Source organism: Cuculus canorus, chromosome 1 (genome assembly GCF_017976375.1).
Source record: "Cuculus canorus isolate bCucCan1 chromosome 1, bCucCan1.pri, whole genome shotgun sequence".
Lineage (NCBI taxonomy): Eukaryota > Metazoa > Chordata > Aves > Cuculiformes > Cuculidae > Cuculus > Cuculus canorus.
The window spans coordinates 140408052-140428568 of NC_071401.1; the positions used below are offsets into that span (position 1 = coordinate 140408052).

At 38.4% G+C, this 20517-nt stretch overlaps 1 protein-coding gene across 2 annotated transcripts in view; it reads right to left on the reverse strand.

Annotated features, from left to right (window-relative positions):
* DERA (deoxyribose-phosphate aldolase) overlaps window positions 1-20517 on the reverse strand; it is a 56288-nt gene that overhangs the window by 21647 nt on the left and 14124 nt on the right. For both annotated transcript variants that reach the window (XM_054051690.1, XM_054051602.1), the window contains exons 4-6: window positions 19130-19225; window positions 17633-17767; window positions 9612-9740 (exon numbers count right to left, since the gene is read on the reverse strand). In XM_054051690.1, coding sequence (XP_053907665.1) covers window positions 9612-9740; window positions 17633-17767; window positions 19130-19225 — 360 coding nt within the window. The remainder of the gene's footprint in view (window positions 1-9611; window positions 9741-17632; window positions 17768-19129; window positions 19226-20517) is intronic.

A 20517-nucleotide genomic window follows, 5' to 3' on the forward strand; every position in this document is an offset into this window, starting at 1 on the left:
AGTGTATTTTTCCAGCCAACATCTTTGTCTTTAGAAGTCTGATTTTGTGCTTCTGCTGTCATGAGCACATACCTACAAATTAGATAGGCATGATCCCTAGCCCTTGCCATCCATAAAAGCAAAAAAAAAAAATCCCAGGACCTAAAACCCTAAAATAAAGCTTAGTTTATTTCCACATCTATATTAATTTTCTGTTAAGGCACTGGATTTTTTAACTGGTGTTCCTACTTGCAATCTCTTAACAGATACTTTAATATTTCATAAGCCAATTTTGTATAATTGATAGATACAGTAAATTAAATATTTATTTCTATTTTTCACTGGGTTAGTAAAATTTAACACCTGCTGCTAACACAATAAAAAACCAACCTGAAATATCAGAGAAATAAATAGTACTCTGTACATCTATTGATTTTACATAATATTTCCACGTTTTAAAATTGCATTCTCTCAAACCATTACCTTCAATACTGGAGCTTCACAGATGCAAAGTTTTTTGATGGCATGTTTGAATAAAACTATTCACTGTGCAGCAATTTCTGAGTATGAGGTGATATGAAACTTCAGAAGTTTTAACTCAAATTCTAACAAATTATTTAACATAGAAATAAGGTTTCATTCATGGGGAAAATTAACGCAACAGGCGTGCTTTCTCACCTCTCTGCATCAGTTGTTGTAAATTGAAGGTATACCATTTAGATATTCCTTAATTAATATGCTTTGCAAAGACCTTGAATATCAGCAAAAGAAAAATCCTGTTCAGGCATTTTGGATAGTTAATAGAAGGTTTACTCAACATCTCAACATTACGTTGTTATACTATCAGTACATGCCTATTCTCTATCACCTACTATTTCACAGCCAGTTACAAAGGTTGAAGCATAGAGAACAGCCACCACCTTAGAGGTTAAGAAGCGGAAATATGCAAATCAGAGGTTCAAACCCTTCTCTGAGATCTAGTGACAAGTCCTGGGATTTCTGGGGATTTGTCACACTCCCCCTCCTCTAAGATTTCTTGTAGGGGACATACTGCTCGTTCCATCTTGCTCAGTGCAGGAAGAACACCAAAGCACAGCAAAACAGACATACAGGAGGCACAACAAAACTCTTTCACCTCAAAGAGCATTTTGGGTGAAGTGCTATGGAAACAGATAAAGGGAGGCGATCTCCCTGCTGCTACTATCAGCAGTGACAGTTAATTGTGCACTGCATAATACCATCACCCTAGAGTATGATGGCAAGCTGTGCAGTTCTCACCTCCACTGTTGCTCCCAGAGTTGGTTGTTTCAGTAAACCAGAATCAGCAGCTCCTAACAAAAAATTTAAAACTTTCTCATGTTCTGTGCTATCCAATCTCACTGCCTTCTATTAAGAGGAATATATTTCTGCTTATGTCTTAATTTACTATACTGCACAGAGGTCCTATAGAATGTGCAATGTTAAATTTACGTATGAAAAAACAGAGAAGCTAATGGAGTTGTGACAGGTGATGATAAGTTAGGAGTCGTTCCACTACCTTAAACAATCCTACCCATCTTCTGGCTTCCTGACTTAACTTGGTATTTTTCTGGTGAGAAGTTCTTGGAAACAGCACTGTTTCTCATTGTAACTGGGGATGGTGGAGGGAAAGTTGTGGATAACACAAAATCAAACAAACAGGTACAGAGCTGACAAATGTCATCTGTTTTACAACAGTATTTCTTCTTTGACTTCATCAGAGGGTATATGTCGCTATTTTCTGATTACAGTACAATACTATTAATGGAATAGACTTCTCACAAAATTAGCAAACTGAGGCATCCTGGTATGACATATCAGTGGCCTCAGACAACTATCTCCTCTCAGATATGGCTGTATAAGCTAGCGCACAGTTCAGTAAGCACATAAACAAATGCACAACAAGATGTGGCAATGCATGCACGTCTGAGCTTCTAGCTTAACAAACTGCAAACAAATGAGGTTTTACTGTATACACTCTCAATTTGTTCTCCCTTCACAAAGGGAGAACAATCCCTCTTTTTGTCCTCAACATTTCTGTTCCTCTCATCTATTACCTCTGTCCTCTACTTACCCCTACAGGGTTATGTTGCTCTTTTGACTCTATGGTAAAGACAATATTGGAGCCTGCCCTAGTGTTTCTCTCCATTTCTTCTTTTCTGATTCCCTATACATGCGTTATTGAGTTCCAGACAGATTTTAAAGTCTAATTTTGCATTCCTTCAAGGTCTGATTTACTCAAGCTCAACATTTTTTTTTGTGTTACTACTCTTTGTATGGACTCTCATCAGTAATTCGAACCTGAGGATATTGTGATTGCATTGTTAGAACTTTCAACTCCGAGCTTATCTATCATGCCTACATTATTTCTAGTGATTAGCTGCAGTATCACTGTTAAGCTTATAGGCAATTACATCATTTAAGGGAGCAGCCTTGTACTGCCTTACGGAACATGCAGCTATCTGCATTTTTGTACTACTGGCTTTTTTATTTCCCACCACTCTGTGCCAGAATAAATGAAGTCACTTGTTCCTGCAGAGACCTCTATTAAACTGGTTGTATTTAAGGACCATACATCTTTTGATCTAACTCTTAACTCAAAACCTTTTTTAGTCCATAATATCATTCAAAATTTTGAGACAGATTGTGTCACTCTGACCTGCTTTGTATCTTGGTTTTCCACAGCGTGTTTTGTGCTTCTTCCCTCTGCTAAATTTTCGGTGTTGTTAACCAGAACTCTGAACATGCAGAACAACTGCAGACTACGCAGAATGCAGGACATCTGCTGCAGCAAACAGACAGGAAAGTTATGAACTACTAATATAATTCCATAGCATTAATTACTGTCCTGATGAGCTTCTTACAGCAGCCAACTGCAACCACTTCTACGTATTCAAGACAGTAACGAAGGCTATGTTCCTAAAACAACATACAACACTGCATCTGCATGATGCAAAGTGCTGAAGTAGTACAAACTCTGCAAGTCCAAATTTATCTAAAAATTCTGAACGAATGGGCAGATCTTTGGACAAATGAGGTATTGTCTGCATGTTTGCAGGCAGAAGAGAGCTGACATAAACATCATTTTATGCACTCCCAGTAAACTGTCAGAAATTCAGAAATGTGCTCATGCCCACACTAGATGTAATATTTACTGCCAGAAGATCACAGCCAAAGAAAATTGGGATTATTCTCTAACGTTTGACAACACAGGTGGGAGAACTCTCTCTGCACTGCACTTTGTTCTCTGAAGACAAGCAGCCAGACACAAGAAAACGCTGTATTTCAACATCCACCTTCCCCAGCCAGTGAGTGGAGTTCAGTCAAGCTGGAACAGGAAGCAATCCCCATTACACCTTAGACTTACTCTGACTCTTGTTTAGTTGGAGGTAAAAAGAAAACAGCCACCAGACTGTTACTGAGAAAGCCTTATTCCTCTTCTTACACATTCAGAACAGTAAGGACTTATTAGTTTGGCCCCAGCCCTGTAGTCGACCTCCAGACAAGAACTTAACATAGTCACCCTGGAAAGCACTCACAGACCGTTCACATCTGTAGAAAGGAGCTACCAACTTTGAACCAGTCTCCTCCTAGATGACAGGTACACATTGCCTTTGATTTCTGATGAAGGGTAAAGTGTACTCTTTACAGATACACTGTAAACTCAACACAGTTTGCTGTATTTCAGACACATAAAACAAGATAAAAATTGAAATCTTGTTTTATACATGTTACTAAGCCTCCTTCCTTGCTTTGCCTTTCATTTGGAAATGCTCTGGGCTCTAATAACTGACTGACTTAGTTTCAAATTACATCTGAAGTTGTAGACACATAATTAAATCAATACATAATACAATTCACATGCTATTCAGGGGACCCTGGACTTTTGGGTTGAATGTGGGATTTAAAGCCAGGAACTTATAACTGATCTCAGCTTGACTTTTGACTTGTCTGTTATTATCTTCATCTCATAATTCACAGGGTGATTGTAAGATTTATTCTGCTAATGTCAGTATGTGCTTTGAAGACATAAAGTGCTATCTAAGTGCCAAGTATTATTACTTATTCAATGGTCTTGTTTCCTACATTAGTCATATTTGCACAAAGCATGCCTAGCTCTTCAGTCAAAATTTGCTAGTTTGGTTTCCTTCCCCCTCTTTAATTTTTTATGAAACATTTGCTTAGTAGAAGTTTTGGACTGTGGCGGTTCACAGCAGCAGTAGGAAAGGCAAGCCTTGCACTTAGATGGCTGCTAGCACGTTTACAGCCACACCATCAAAACCTTCTCAAAACAAATCTTTGCAAGACTGCTCAAAAAAAAAAGCAATTGGTATCTTAGAATTTGTCTTCCCATTTTTCATCCTAAAAATTGATCTGCACCAATATTAACTACACTATAAAAATCTTCATTAGAGCTGAGATAAAAGCTTTGTTTAGCCAGACATTATTTTGCTATGTTCCAAACCACATTTCTTGGACTCTCTCTACTTACAATCATTAAACTGTTGTACCTTTTTTTTAATTTAGGACTAGGCTTTTGTGCAGTGGGATGTTCCGGTCTTGGAGGATTTTTGAGGAAGCCTCTTCATGTAGTACTGCCCTTTCCTGAGTTTTCTTTGGGGGAACCTTGTGGCACTACTCTCTGCTTTTAGAGACAAAGACTGGATATACTATCCCTCAGCCAATCTCCCTCTGGATGCAGCACAAGGTCAGACTATTTTTGCCTTTATGTTTTGTTAAGGTTCGCTGAGAAAATTTTAAGTGTGTATTAACTGGAACCACTCCTGTAAAGCACGACGAAGCCTGGAAGGATAGACAGTGGGCTCTCGCGAGAACTGCAAGACACTGCTTTTTTTCACCATTTGGCTATATTATTTCTGTTCACTTACAAAAGAACAGTATCAGAGCATCTAAAAAAATTCTGCTCACACATTTAATGTGTTTTAATTCTCTTCTTCTAGACTATCAGCATCAGAGACCTTACTGCCTCAGATGTCTTCTGCTACTTCTTACGGGGCTTTTTTGTGCTAGTGACTTTAGAAGTTAGTTAGTCAGCACTAAATCACCCTCTTTCTAAATTAATTTTTTACATTAGCCAGTATCTCAACTTACAATTTATTTGACTAACTGCTTAGTGACCCATGAAATATTGTTTTAAACCCATATGTTTAGCAGAGCTGCAGAAGAATATACATCTCATTCCTGATCTTTCCACAGGTATTGTTTAGATATATATAATGAAAACAAGCACCTTTCATGTGTCATTGGTGTGTTTCCCTTCAGTTCCTGAAGAGTAAAAGGAGCTGTACTATACAGACCAGCTTTCACAGTTAAAATGACACAGAAGAAGTTTTCACTTTTGAAGTAAAGTACATTTATTTAATCACTTCCTTTACCTGCCTCCTACTAAGCATATTTTAATTATTACGAATTGTTAGACAGAATAATAAAATATCTTCCAAATAGGTAATATGGTTAAAATGTGATTTTCCAAAATAAAAAATCTTCTAAATGACTGAAATACGCAATTGAGTCATCCACACCTTGACTGAAGCATTCCTTTCCCACTGCAAGTTCATTATCTTTCCCTTCTTTGTCTGGCTTCCTTGGCAGCTTCTGATGTTTGTGTCAAAAAATAAAAGTTAAAAAATGGCCTACCTCTTGTAAGAGAAGTGTGTACAAGGTCTGTATTTTTCAAAGACACCAAAATGAAGATGCATAGAATAGTTACCACTGCTATAGGGGCTCAGGCACTCTCATTTGTTTTCCTTGGCACTGCTTATTCCAAGAAGCTACAAAGACACACATTTGAATGTCCCCCTGTAGAAATGGACATGACTGAAGCAAATACAAACCAGAGAGTGAAAACCACTAATTAATTTGCTCTACCCATTGTGTGGAAGCTGTCTGGTAGGTAGAGTCAAAGATGCAGTCAGTTTCCCTCAAGTAGCTCAAACCATCATCAAGACTTCAAGAAGCTCAAGAAATAGCAGTGGACATTATAAACCAATGACCCAAAATTCTCTGATTCAATGCTGAAATTTTCTTTTGGTCAGCTTTCTGAAAACAATGTGCTCTTTTGGTAGTTACACAGAGCCACCTACGTGCAATCCTACCTGCTATTATGTCTTCCTTAGCACTGAAAAAATTACTCTTGCCAAGTGAGTCACTGCCCTTAGAGGGCTGTCAGCCTCTTTCACCCAGAATAGGTTCTTAAATATTCCAGAAGAATTTATTGCATGTCAGTCAAGTCTGTAGAAGCATGGCTAAAAGAATTTAAGAGAACTGGAAGCCTGCTCCCATTCTGATGCCTTTTTTCTTCTGTATTGTGCTAAAGAGGGAAGAAAAAGTAGTCATAGTACTTTAGAGATACGATTTCAGACATAGGGGGAAGCAAAATCCATTATTTCAAACAGAGGCAAGTTATTCTCATAATTCACTGTGAAGCAACACTTTTTCCTCAAGTTCCTACAGATGCAAGCATTACCATCTTGTACACAGGTATGTTGTCCAAAGCACTGTTTCAACTGCACCTCCAGTGCACTGTTGGGATTTGCACATCCCACTGGGCTCAGCCTCACTCACTGGTGTGCAGTGGATGGCTTCCACTGAGTCCTGCAAGGGTTGTGATTCAGAGTACAGCTGTTTGCCTACAGAAGCGGCCTATGCAATCTGCTTTGAATACAAAAGTGCACGGGCACACCACCTCTGTCTGTGCACAGCCCTTACTGATCTTCTAAAATTCCTGTCAAAGCAGATGTACATATTTTTTTACTTTTACTACCCATTTTCAAGTCAGTGATCCGTGCAGCTGGCTCATGTCTAGTGGCTGAACCCCTACCTGCCAGCTGAACCCCACCATATGTAACATGCTGTGTAACAATAATCCCCCAAGTCAAGGCAAAGAAGACTGTACGTGAATTTCGGAAAGCTATTAGGGAGAGGAGACATCTGGATTGTATTCCCTAGTCAGTTAATTGCTTTGTGCAGAGCAGAGCAACTTTATCTGGAGGGACTGGGATCCTTAACAGTAAATACACTGTAAAATTGATCTCTGTGTGGAACAAGAACCTCAGTCGGAGAAACCAAGTCCCAGACACCCCATGCAAGCTTTTTAACCACAGAGCTAGTGATAAATCAACATCGTGTTACTCTCACAGCCTTCTGAGTCTCACAAATAAGACACATGGGAAATACATATATCTTATATACGCATTGCAACACATCTAGTGGCTTTGTGCTTCAGGACCAAGGTGAGTGTGTGCATGCTCAGCAAGGGCAATGTAAACATCTGTAGGTCTAGGATTTCGTGGTCCCTATATGATAGGCTAACATTACGCATAATGAAGTGGAAACATTTTAAGGACTGCACACCATGTCCTCAGTCAGACTGAAAAAATTACATGCAAGGATGTAAACCAGATTATTGAGAGATTTTCAAATATGCATTGCCAACAAATCACAAAAACCACACAGCAATCAGTTAACCCTTTTCAACTGTATTACTTTGACAACTCAGCTTACAAAGCAGCATGATGAGCACTTCTAACAGCACAACTCAAGGAGCAGCAAATTTTGGTGTAAAGGACAGGAGCAATTGGCCAGAGGCCGCAAAAGCTTCTAAAACTAGTTTTGCAGTTGAATCCACTACACAGTGTAACTAATTTCCCCATATAAAACTAATTACTAGCGTCAAGTTGATGGGAGTTATTGCTTTTTTATCTTCAGATAAAAGTTGCCAGGGCCTGTCACATCTACAATATCTTCTGCTTTTTTTCTTTCCTCCTATCATGGCACCAATTGAAAAAAAAAATATACAGACAATAGAGCTAGAATTCAAAACTATTGTGCCAAAGTACTTCCTCCCTAAAATTCTACAACTCCACAAATCAAACAGAATTCAACTGGAATTTAAGGTTCTCAGCAGTTCTTACAAATCAGAGTCTGAAAATCTGGCCCTCAATACATGTACATAGGGCATCAATAAATTCTTATTTTTACATCTATCCACAAAGGAAAAGCGAGACTAAAATAAGGAAATTACTGCATATATTCAGATGTACAAGTATCTTGCAAAATGAATAACTATGCAAGGAAAATCATTAACAATAGAGCCATCTGCTGTATTTCAAAAAAACTACACCAGCAAAAAATCTGAAATGCTATACTGCTTTACAACCTGAATTTTTCACTACTCCATGTTACAAAAAGTGACCATAATGATTAGTACATCAGTTTAAATGACAGGGAATGTGTATTTCTTACACCTCTTCTAATTAAAAGCAATATTTACTGGCATAATACTGATCCTCTGTATCTAATGATACTAATTGACATTTTAGCTGAGAATGTAAAAAGCCTGAAATGCTTCCCATTCTATTTGACGTAGATAAGTATAGGGTTGTGTAAGGAGACAAAGAGGTCAGCAGCAAGCTGAATATTTATTTAAATGCTGACGAGACATTTGGATGATTTTTTTTTTACTCTAAACCAAGAAGAAATTCCAGGTCTGAAGAGCTTACAGTAGGAAAAAAACCAAAAAAAACCCCACAAAACAAAAATCAGGGGAAGTTTGGAACACAGACTAACCCAAGTAGCTCTTAGTATATCTTTACACTTCTCTCTATCAATATACTTGAAGAGCTCTCTTTCAAGCATAGTGGAAGAAGCAGGTATCTAGAATAGAGTTCAAAGAACATAGTCTTATCAGCCAATTCCTGGTTTTGTATCAAAAAGATGGAAATAAAACACAGCTCTAAAATCCTGGTTAAACTAGGGAAAATTGGACCAGCGCAGACCAAAGCTGCAGAGAATAAACTGCTGTAAATCTAGGCTCAAAGGAGTGCTTCGCTACATTCAGTCTGCAATAGCTATAGCTATGCAAGAAAGCAATACCTGCAAACTATACATAGCCCCTAAAAACTCTATCCTGCTCCTGGGAATACGTTTCTTAGCTGAAAGGCTCAGAATAAAAGACAGACAATCTCCTAAACATCAGGCCAGATATAAGTGCATTTTCAAAGACAGGGAAGACTGCACACCTTTCAAAGTGCCAATTAATTGGTGGTAGTGAGTGACATTGCTTTGCGTGTGCCCACTCAAACAAGTTACAACCTAGCCTAAGCCAGCGCCTGCTGGAGCACACAGTGCTCCTCCCCTTACAGTATTTCCAGTATAGTTAGTTTAGAGAACTGCACTTTCATAGAGGTGATTAGAAGTGATTGAAACTTCACAAGGAAGTTCCCCCTGCATGTAAAGTAAGCTTGCGAGCCATGTACTTACATTATATCTGCATTACAACTGCCTAGATAATATGTATATCTGCCCCAAATGTATGCGTTTTTATCAAATATACCAAGGATTAGACTTTTGACAACAAATATTACTTGGTCCTACATATTCTGTCATTTAGCAGTTTTAAATGTTATTTAACATTTCATGCAGTTTTTGTAGGTTATATAAAACAAGTGACACTTCATTACTACACCTGCGACTTCAGCAATTGATCCATAACAGCTTTTTCTACTATCGTCAAAACTAAATTTCACGACTGGATTTTTTTAAGCTTCATAAAGAACATAGCAAAGACATTCTTAGCTTAAAAATATATTTACCTGCCATCATAGCTATCATACTGGCTCTGTAGACATTATCAAGGGACCCCAGTTCACCTGTTGCCAAGATTGTTTTCATATGAGCTTCTCCACAGACCTCACGGCATTGACGGATCTCCTCGTAGAGACCTGTGGATAAAAGCATATGAAAATGATCAAAGTTGTCTGAGAGACATTTTCAAGTATGGCTGTAATTTCCACTTCTGGTTTAATTTCCAATCTTATAATTAGTCATAGCACTCAAGAACTTAAGTTTTGTACGTTCAATAAATTACATGACTGGAGGTAATTAACAATGCCACACAGTTTCAGACTTAACTTAATAGCTATTAATGTCGGCTCTCTCAAAACTAAGAATGTGCACAGTATGCCAAACACTCATGAATACATCAGAAGTAAAAAATGCTATGATAGTCAAGATTGATTTTAAAACTGCTTTTTCAGCTATAAATATGTTAGTACAATGAATCAGTACCCAGGGACAGTTATGTTTTCCTGTCCACATAACATTACCACTCTCTCTGTCCCCTTTAGCCACATTTGCCAAAGGGTTCAGTCTGAAAGATACCAGAGGTGTGACCAAGTTGTCTAATTACAAACGTCAGTGTCATCTGAGATGCTATGACATATTCCCCTTGACTTCCAGCTACCACTGCCGGAGGCTTCACATCTCCCTTTGGTTTCCTACCGCTTCCCCTAGTACCATAAGACCATCTCAGAAGTCCGATTATGGGGCTCAACGCCCGTGTTTAGGCATCTAAATTCCACTTTAAGGTTCTTGAAAATAAGAATTTCCTGAAAAAAAATCAATGCAGTCTGCTAACACCCCTGGTGAGGAGAGACCGAGGCCTCGAATCACACCCCAAGGACCAGAAAATCCGCATGGATCTGTGTTTACAAACCACCTCAAGTAGTTGCACTGCCCACAAGGTTACTGAGGACTTGGACTCTCCTGTGCCATGACTTCAAACAGCCCCGACAAAGGTGAAGGAGGCACCGTAGCAGGAGGGCCAGCAGGACAACATCTGTGTAGGGTACCGTGGGGCTACAGCTCCAAAAGCAGATCGGGATGGGCTTCTGATGCCCATGCTTGCTGAGGAAGTTGGCTAGAGTATAGGAATGAGGTTTGTCATGAGCTACTGCTATACACACAAGCATTGCCACTCACCGACAAAGACAGCAAGATTGACTTACATAAAGCCATTTATATCAGAAATAAAGCAGACTATTATCTCTGTATCTTCCTGAAGATACAAAAATCAAACCCTGCCCTGGAGCTGTTCCTCCCTCCTCACAGAGATGTCCTCTGCCTTTGGAGAGCCTCTTGCTATCATTCAGTCTTCTGCAATCTGTCTTCTGACCTAAAGCTCTCATCTCCATGCAGTCAACATGTTCCTGAAACAAACCAGCACACATCCTACCTGCTCACCTCTTGTTGGTGTACTGCCACTCAAACAGCCAGCCACTGGCTGCAGCCAGGGGAAAGCAGGGACAGGGAGGACAGGCCAGCATTTGGCTGCTTATGGACATTGTCCAGAGCAGACCACTCTCTCACAAACTCCTGCTTTTGGATTTATGAAGTGTCATGGCTAGAGGCGTGCTTAACTTTCTAACAGTTTTATATTTTCACAGAACCCAGTGAAGACTAGAATAAATTTGGACAGAATTGACTGTAAAAAGGCTAGAACTTGTGGACCTGATCAGGTAATGCAAAACATGGGAGCACAGGGTAACCTTTCCACCCCTTTTGGTAAAATTCACCGGTGGTCCCACAAAATTTTAAACATAAGGTGAATAAAAGAGCTCGAAATTATCAAAACACAGCTGTTAGAAGCTGGGCATTTGTGGATGTTTGAGACTTCCCAGTGTGGAGAGAAAGCTGCTCTTACAGGGTACAACCATCATTTCTGGAATTTGAATTGCAAAAAAATAAAATAGTTGTAAAATAAGCAAACAGGATTCCTTGCAAGAGAGTCCTTTTCACAAATCGTACTCAATATTCAAACACATAATCAAAAAATTCTTTTACGGAAGGCTACAATACAGCTTTTAATAAATCCTCCTTGCTAAAAAAGTCCAAGATATGTCTATGGCATCTGAATTTCTACAGCAATACGAGCTTTCTTTTCCCCTTAGTACTCAAGTGAGACCTGGAAACATACAGCAGGACTTGTCAGCTGCTGTACAGCTGGACCTCCCTTCCACCCACGATGCTGCTGCATCCTATTGATGCCATCAGCACACCAGGCGGCCAGGGCTAGGATCACTGGGGTGATCCTCTGAGATGAACTACACACATTAGTAGACAACTGGCTAATCCACTTACCAAGTCCCTTTATAGACACCAGGCTTCACCTTGTTTCTTACTGTGTACCAAAGGTGTGAATTAATAAGCACTAGCATGCAGTCTAACATGTTTTATTGATCAATTGATGATACTCCAGAAACCTACATCAAATCGAGGTTCAAAAAGGAAATACAAAGAACCTGTGCTATTTTTTCTCTGCGTTTGATAACACTGCTCCTGTTAGACCCAAATGCAGTCTCTCTTTGTGGAGTGGCTCTATTCTGAAGCTTTTGGAAAGTCAGGGAAAGCAGCTTTCTTGTTCTTCTAGTTTCGGTAACAAGAAGAAAAGACTCAAGTTTTCTCTACCTTTAAGATACACCACCAAAAAATGTCAAAATAAAATCAACAAAATGTACATTTAGATTGGATTCCATGAAAAGAATTTATATCCTCATAGCTGCTGCTCATTGGAGCCAGTACCGTAGCTACAGCCTCCTCCCTATTATTTGAAGGTGCTTTTATACGCAATTAGTGCCAAGATCATTTGAACATTCTCACTATCTGACAGCACACATCAACCCACAGACAGGAACAACTGAGGATCTTCAATCATCCATGTCTATCAGGTTAGCCGAGGTGGTGGAAAAATGGGCATACTTTAATGGGGAAGGTATGTAGGTAATAAATACTGCTCTTTATTCAGAGACCAACTACTACAGACAATAGCTAGCATTCATAGGACATTCTCAAACCTAAAAAGTAAAACCTCAGATAGAAATGCAGCTACCTTTGGAACAGAGAAAATTAACCAGAAAACCCCAGTCCCAGCGCAAGCAGGAACTGCTTTGATACAGAACAAGCGCAAAGATTCCCACTACTTTAGAAAATAAAAAAAGAAATTTCAGTACTCAGTCAGATCTAAATCAAGGCACAAATGAGTAGATTATCCTGAATCTTCCTGGCAAATGTCTAAATGGGTGAAGTTAATCACACTTGAAAATGCAGTCAGTGTTTCAAGGGGTCCTAAGCTGCTTCTGAGACACTCTGTGCTGCACAAGTCCATCACTTAACTACTATGTTCCATCAAGCCAATCAGAAGCAGGAGCAGAGCAGGATGCTGGGGTTCTGGGAATATCTGCGACCTGGGCAGAACACCAGTAAATGACACAGATGATAAAGCTTCTCAGGTGAGCAGTAATGTCACAAAAATTTGGGGAAAAAAAAACTCGATCACAGAAAACCCTGCAGGCATATTTCCAACTGTGAGCCAGGACCACCATGAAGATGTTGGAAGAGACTCTCCTTCCGACTGCTAAAAGCAAGGAAAAGAAAATCAAGAGCTCTCAAAGCAAATGGCCAGTAACGTATAGCATATTGAAAACAGCACCAACACTATCCATTCTAAAAGAAGTTTCAGTCTTAATTCAGGAGGAAAAAAAAAGAAAAAGAACCAAACCAAACCCCTCCCAAAACCCCCCAAATTAAGCCAACTATATAGAAAATATTTGTAGCCAGATGCTCAGTGATATAGTCTGTAGTAGCTCCACTGACTTAACTGCTAAAATGGATTTGGCATAAGAACTCTTCTACTTTGCATACACTTACTTACGATATCTTACTGCTTTCGTGAACTTTAGATCTGCTTTTATTGCGTGCATTCATAGAAATCAGAAAAATTTGGATTTCATAGAAAAAATATTTTCATAGCTATGGTTTTAATTTCACTGTTATAAAAGATAAGTGTTAGAAGGTGTCTTTTTCGTAGTTTTCCTAAAATTCTAACTACTCAATACATTATATTGATTTCTAGCAGCTATTAGATACACCAAGGAAAAAGTTCCTCCCTCTACACATTTCTCAAGCAAACATCTCTGACAGTTGTTGCTGGCTATATTCTGCCCTAGACTGTCTAGATGGTCTTTTGTTTTGGTCTCAAACATCTCTCCTAAAAATCACAAAATTAAGAGGCTAATCCTGCACAGGAGATGAAAATATTAAGGGGGTGGGGGGAAAACGACAGCTTAAATTTTTATGAAAGAGCTCTTCTCCAAAATGTGGTAATCAGTCACATTGACTGATATTAGGGTAGAAACTGAGACAGGGAGGGAAGATGTTTCAATTTCTGTTAGACCAAAAGATCAAGGTAATCATGATGGGAAACTGGAAAATGAGCTGGAATCCCTTCTGTCTTGCACGTTAATGGCAGGTTTGTTAACAAAATGACAAGCACAAGGCTATCAGCACAACACGATACTTTCAGTTCTGTTCTCAGCCACATATGTGCAACTCCAGGCTCCAGTGATTCACATGAAACTGAAAACAGTTGGCTTCAGGACTCTGAGCTGCTGCTGACAATAGAAGACAGAAATTGTGCAACTAGACTTCAGGATGCCAAGTCAGCTTTCACATCTAGAAAACTGTAAATCCAAGTATAATACTTCTGAACAACATGTGAAGTGTTCTCCAGGTTTCTGAAGCAGGGAATGTATTTTCTCTGTGATGTTTATTAAGCATGTAGCAAAAAAGGGGACCTTAGTCCCTGAACAAAGCCTCTAAACTCACAGTTGAATAATTAACAGACTTTAAAGGCAGCTTTTGTAATGAGGCTATACCTAATGTATTTCATGGATGCAGGCACATTCAAAGTTCTTAGACTATACTTGTTTTTTTTCTTCTTTCTTTTAGGAAAATTCAACTGATATAGGGCAAATGATGCGTTAATGATATCTCTGCTGACAGTGTACTATGTCCAGGTGATAGCTAAAAGTTGCAGAACTAGAAGTATTACAGCACCCGAGACAGCTTCAGAAGGTACAGCAACTCCAACATATTCACTGATAAAAGGAAAACAAATAAATAAATCTTTCAATAACTTGTTGGTCAACTTCATCACTCATTACATACAAGCTCCTCATTCTGTGCCTAAAGACACTATCTAAATCATGATTTTTAAGTTTAATTCGTACTTTGTCAAGTGATAGAAGACAATGGTTGAGTAAACTACTGTAAAGCAGTATTGCTATATAAGCTAATAGGTTGTAAATGTATATAAATTCATAAACTTAAATCACATTTAATATTGCCTTCCAACATAAACTAGCTGTCCAATAAAGGTGCTTTTGTGGTCAGCACTACTAAAAAGATCTTAACAACTTCACAGAGATCTAGAAAATATATTCCAACTGTCATAAAGGGATCCAACAATATTTAAGAACTGCTTTAAAATAACTTGACATAATTAGACATAAAGTAAAATATTTAATCATCACAGCTTTGAAACAAATCACAAAGCAACACTGTTTGAGAACGGTGACCGCAATTATTGCACAGGCTAGAAGAAAAGCTAAAAATATAAGAACAACAAGATAAAGCATTCTACCACATACATATTTTGAGAATAACTCGCAGAGTTGTGAAGGCAGGCAGCAGAGAAAATAAGGATAAAAATATATTAGTGTTATAAGCATAAGCAGAGGTTCTGTCACAACTGCAAGGCAGCTCTGGTTGATGAAGCACCTTGAACACAGGCAAGTTACTGCACTAGACTTTGCAATATTATATAATATAGGGATACACGCTAAAAAAGATTCCTTCATTCCTTCTTCCAGTCTCTTCAAACATATGTTATACATTGTTGTGTATCATATCTAATCATTAGGTAGAGGTGGAAAGCTGCATGTTCACACAGGTAACATAAATCTATTGAGAGCTAAATAGGAAGTCAGAATTTTCAACAGAACATCCACATCACCTTCTAAAGTAATTTTTTTGGACGGCAAGTTAAACACTATAATATTTCGTCCTGTACCATCATTATCTGGATGGCAAGTAACTTCTACTCCTGAGATAGCTTTTTTGAAGACCACATAGATATGTGCCATACAAAGATTCATGTTTGTGGATAAACCTTCAGAAAACACTTGGAAATAATTTCAATGCTGCCCTCAGTAAAAAAAAAAAAAATGCAGACTAACCACTGACAAAACAAGCATGGCTTTCAACCTTGTCATGACTTCTGCTCTGGATGAAAGAATACACATACCAAATAAAAAGTCATCCATAAGTTACTTATTTAGTAAACATCTTCCTACTGTATCCATCATTGCTATGTCTATGTGCTCTTCCCCTGCAATTTATGATCACAAAAAACATTTCCCATATAGAAAAACCTAATAATGTATGTCCAATTCATTTCAATCACACACACAAACTTTGGATCTAGCTCTCTATTTCTCCTCCGAGCTCTCCTTCATGTAATCCTGGGCAATACAATCTGGAGCCTGCATTTGCACCTGCCTACATGCACTAATCTTCTCACCTCTGCTCTATGCAACTCAAACTTAAAAGTTGTTTGTAGTTAGAAGTTAGAAGTATGGTAACCACAGTTATGTTAGAAATTGCTAGAAGACATTCAGTCACAAGGGAAAATTGCTACTCAAGTCCAGTTCAGTGGTGTTTTTTCAGTCTTAGTGACAGATCACTAACTCGTTGCCCTTTCTATCCAAGACATGTTGCCAGTGGAGCGCAGCTCCTGGAGGGGGTATCTGCTTTGTAGACCACAGTGTAGGCCCTAACAAAAACACAGTGTAGGTAGATGCACGTATAGTCTTGCTGACAGCTGGTACAGAACTTGATCCATCATTCTGTCTTATTTAAAAATGCTCAATCATCCAGTCTCCATATTCCAGCAATTTCTGAGGCCAAACCTGAACTTAAAATAGCCAGTGTGAAAGAAACAAACGTCTGCAACAATGCCTATCCTCAAGAAGTCAAACATTTGCAAGGCTGCTTATATCTAAGAGCAAAAGGATGGAGATAGTAAATACTACAGGAGGTCAAGAAGTTATAGGACAAGGAAACCAGGATATCAGTCCTGAAGATACAGAAATGTGGTTGTTTTTTTTTTTTTGCTTAGTTCTAACTTCTAATTGAAGGAAGACCAAAATAAGAAAATATGATCTGTTACCATGTTGACTGTATTTCCTTAAACATGCTCGGGTACCAGGGGTCCTTTATAATGTCTTACAAGCAAACAGGCTATTAAGGTGCTGCATTATACAACTAAATGGAAAATTCATTCCAAGGCAGTGATGTATTTACTTTCACATGGAGATTAGTTAAAGGAGCGTTGTCAGCACTTAAAGCAAACTATTCACACTACATTAAGGAGGCAATTAGAAGAAGAAACATCTTCAGCATTATTGTTTTTACTAATTAGTAGTAGTCTACAGACACAAGAACATCAATAATAATATAAACAGTCAATTTGTACCCTCAACTTTCAGGAAAAAGAAAATAACTAAAGTACATATTTTTGTCAAGAATTGAAACATGTATACTTAACAAGGTATTATCTCCATTAGCAACCCCTTGGGGGTTTTAACAAAACTGTTCATTTAATTAGACATTCACTTCCATTTCACTTGCTGTTTTTTTAATCCTATACAGCAAATCCTCTAAAAGTATAGAAGGAAGAGACCTGAATTTTCAAAACACAAAGTTATTCTGCACACCCAGCCTGACAGGACTCGCAAAACCATTCTTTTCAAAAAATGCAACCATTTGACTTAAATTAGTTAACTAGTTTTTATTTAGTTCAGGGCCCCAGATTATTAGTTACTCTTACCTGGTGGAGGGACCAAATTCTTCAAGGACTGATGTGGAGACTTGGTGAAGAGACAAAGACAGGCATGTGCAGAGGTTTTGGGTTCCTTGGCAAAAGGTAAATACTTACCTTCCCACTGGCCAGACAGCACCAGGCTTCTGCTAATGACAATGTCAATTTCTCTGGCACCATATTCCACAGCTAGCTTTATCTCAGCCAGTTTGGTTTCTAGAGGAGTTTGTCCAGATGGAAACCCAGCAGCCACTAGCAAGAAGGGGGATGAAAGCAGAGGGAAGAAAATGTTTTATAAATTGATCATAAGACTGCATATCCCTCTAGTACACCAATGAGTTTGAAAGTTATTCTTTTTTTATCCCTATCATGATTCAAAAAAATCTAAAGACTCCTCATCCTACCTACCCTCTCTTCATTCAGAAGATGCATTAGCCTTTCCCTCAAGAATCAACATCCAACAAGATACTAAATGCATCTTCTGAAAAGGTCTCTTTTACATACCTTATTTTTTCCAAAGCAGCTTACGTAAGAAAGCATAATATCTACTGCTTCCAGCAGAACTGAACAAACAAGGAGTGATCTCATATATGAAGCAATACATAAATTTTTAATTGTTCCCAATTCTTTTAAGTAGTATTTCAAGTTAAATCCTGGTAACATCTTTAACAGCTGAATCACAATAGAGCAAAAATTGCTTTCAATGAGGTCTACTTAAGATTACATTTATGATGTTTCAGTACAAAACCCAAAGGTAACTTTGGAAATGGAAAAGATAATGGCTTTGTCAGAAAACCTCTTTCTTCCTGACATATAAATGCATTTAATATGTATTTTTCCCCTACACAACACTGAAACAACAGCAAAAAAAAACCCACAAGAAAACATGGATCTTAGCATTAAACACCTGATCTAACTTCAAAGTTATCCCCTGCTTTGAGCAGAAGGTTGAAGTAGATGACATCCAGAGCCCCCTTCCAACCTGCATAATTCTTTGATTCTACTTCCTGCTTATTGTAGATTCAGGACTTGTCTCTCTTGTGTGGTGACTGAAAAAGAGCTGGCACTATTAGATTTGTACGTACAAGTCCTGAACCTGCAGGCTGCTCAGCAGGCAATAACCCTTGCCTCTGCACACAGCTTCAGTGCATTCAGATTGTAGGATTATACATAAAAGCCAAACAACTGATAGGGAAAAAAGCCCCTTGTATTAAAACTCCTAAAGCTCATATTGCAATATTATTATTATTGTTGTTGTTGTTGTTAGTACTGTTGTTGTTATTACTATTGTTATTATTATCTACTTAGTGTCTACTGATACTTTGTCCTGCACACTATCTGAATTTCTTCTATTCAGGTGAGGAAAACATTGATATATCTTAAGGATCTCTTTGAAGAGCTTCCAGCAAAACAGTCTTGGTATTCCTGATAAGCTTGACATTGAAAGAAAACAAAAGATTATACCAGAAGCAAATCCTCCCCTCTATTTCCTCCCTTCTATCTACTACCTTTTCACCCTACCCTCCGAAACAAAAGCAAGTCCAAATTTCCAGATTTTTCTACATATTTTATAGCATCAAAATATTTAATTGGATATTTTTGAATAAAGCTTACCTGAGGCTACTGGTATGTTACAACCAGCAGCCTTTAGGGCATTAACAGCATCGGTGACTCTTGCAGGATATACACAAACCGCTCCCACAGTAATACCTGCAAAAGCCACAGTTAACTTCTTCATACAGAGATTTCAACCTTCTTGAGTGCAATCCATATTATGAGCATGTGTGCATTGTTCTCACCTCCCACTTCTGCTTTCTCACAAGGTTCTTAAGCACCTACACTAGGGCTGTCTGTTATATTGCTCAAATGGTTCAGGTAATTCTCCATATTGTTACCTCCCTCATGTTCCTTTACCTGACCCTGGGAAAAAGTTTTCATTAGCAGGAGTTAAAATGCCAAGATTTTTATTGACAGACTCATGGTTTAATGCCAACATGTAAAGTTAAGACATGCTCAGTTAGCAAATTACTGAGAGAGAAATTGCACCACCAAGTTCTGTCCTTACCTTGTTGCACTAGACTGAGCCCAGCAGCAACTGAGCAGTCTTCACGTAAATACAGTCGCACTGCATTTCTAGTTAAAATACTGCTCTCCTAAAGTCTCAGATTTGAGACCTCATATTTAATATTTCAACTGTTTGAGGAGTCCATAAATCCAATTTTTAAAAAAGACTGATCTTTGATATTTTATGTGTGTATGGCTCAAGATCAGAGGCCTGAATCTTGTTTGGTTCTACATTATAAGACTTCAGTCAGTGGACCAATGCCTGTGTAAAACAAATATTTCAATAGCAAAAGCACGCCCCGAATGTTGCTGGGATTATTTTTGTTAGATCATCGTAAGGCCAACACGACAGGACAAAAGTCAAATGGTATTCACTTAACACATCAGTGACTACATCTGTAAAAATTCAGAAACACTGCTTAAATATAAAAAGCAGTGGTTTTTTATTGATAGCTATATTTACAGTTTCAATTTACTCTGAAACGTTATTGTGTTCAGTCTTGGGTGTAACACTGGGACAGATGGAGCCTGCTTGAGTAATCTCAATGGCAGTTTTACTACTAGTTCTTAAGGGCTGTATTCTGCCCCTTCAACTCTGTTGACTTAGCTGAGAACTGTGCGGGTGCACGCATGTGTGTGAATATATGTGACCACACACAACTGGATATACTTACTACAGGACCGATTCCTTAAATAGACTGGGCTTCAAAGATGTCTCCTATCTTAACTACTGAAACAAGCAGGTAACAGAGGATGTTTCCTGAATGAAAAATAACATGCTTATGACTGTGGAATGCATCTTTTCTGACAGGCAGAGTGGCAAACAGCTGCTAACCATGAAATCCAAAGGAGTCATATAAACACTCCCTCCTTTTCAAATTTAGTAAGGACATCAGTAGATCAACAGAATGCTCAATTAGTTTCACCTTAGTGCACTG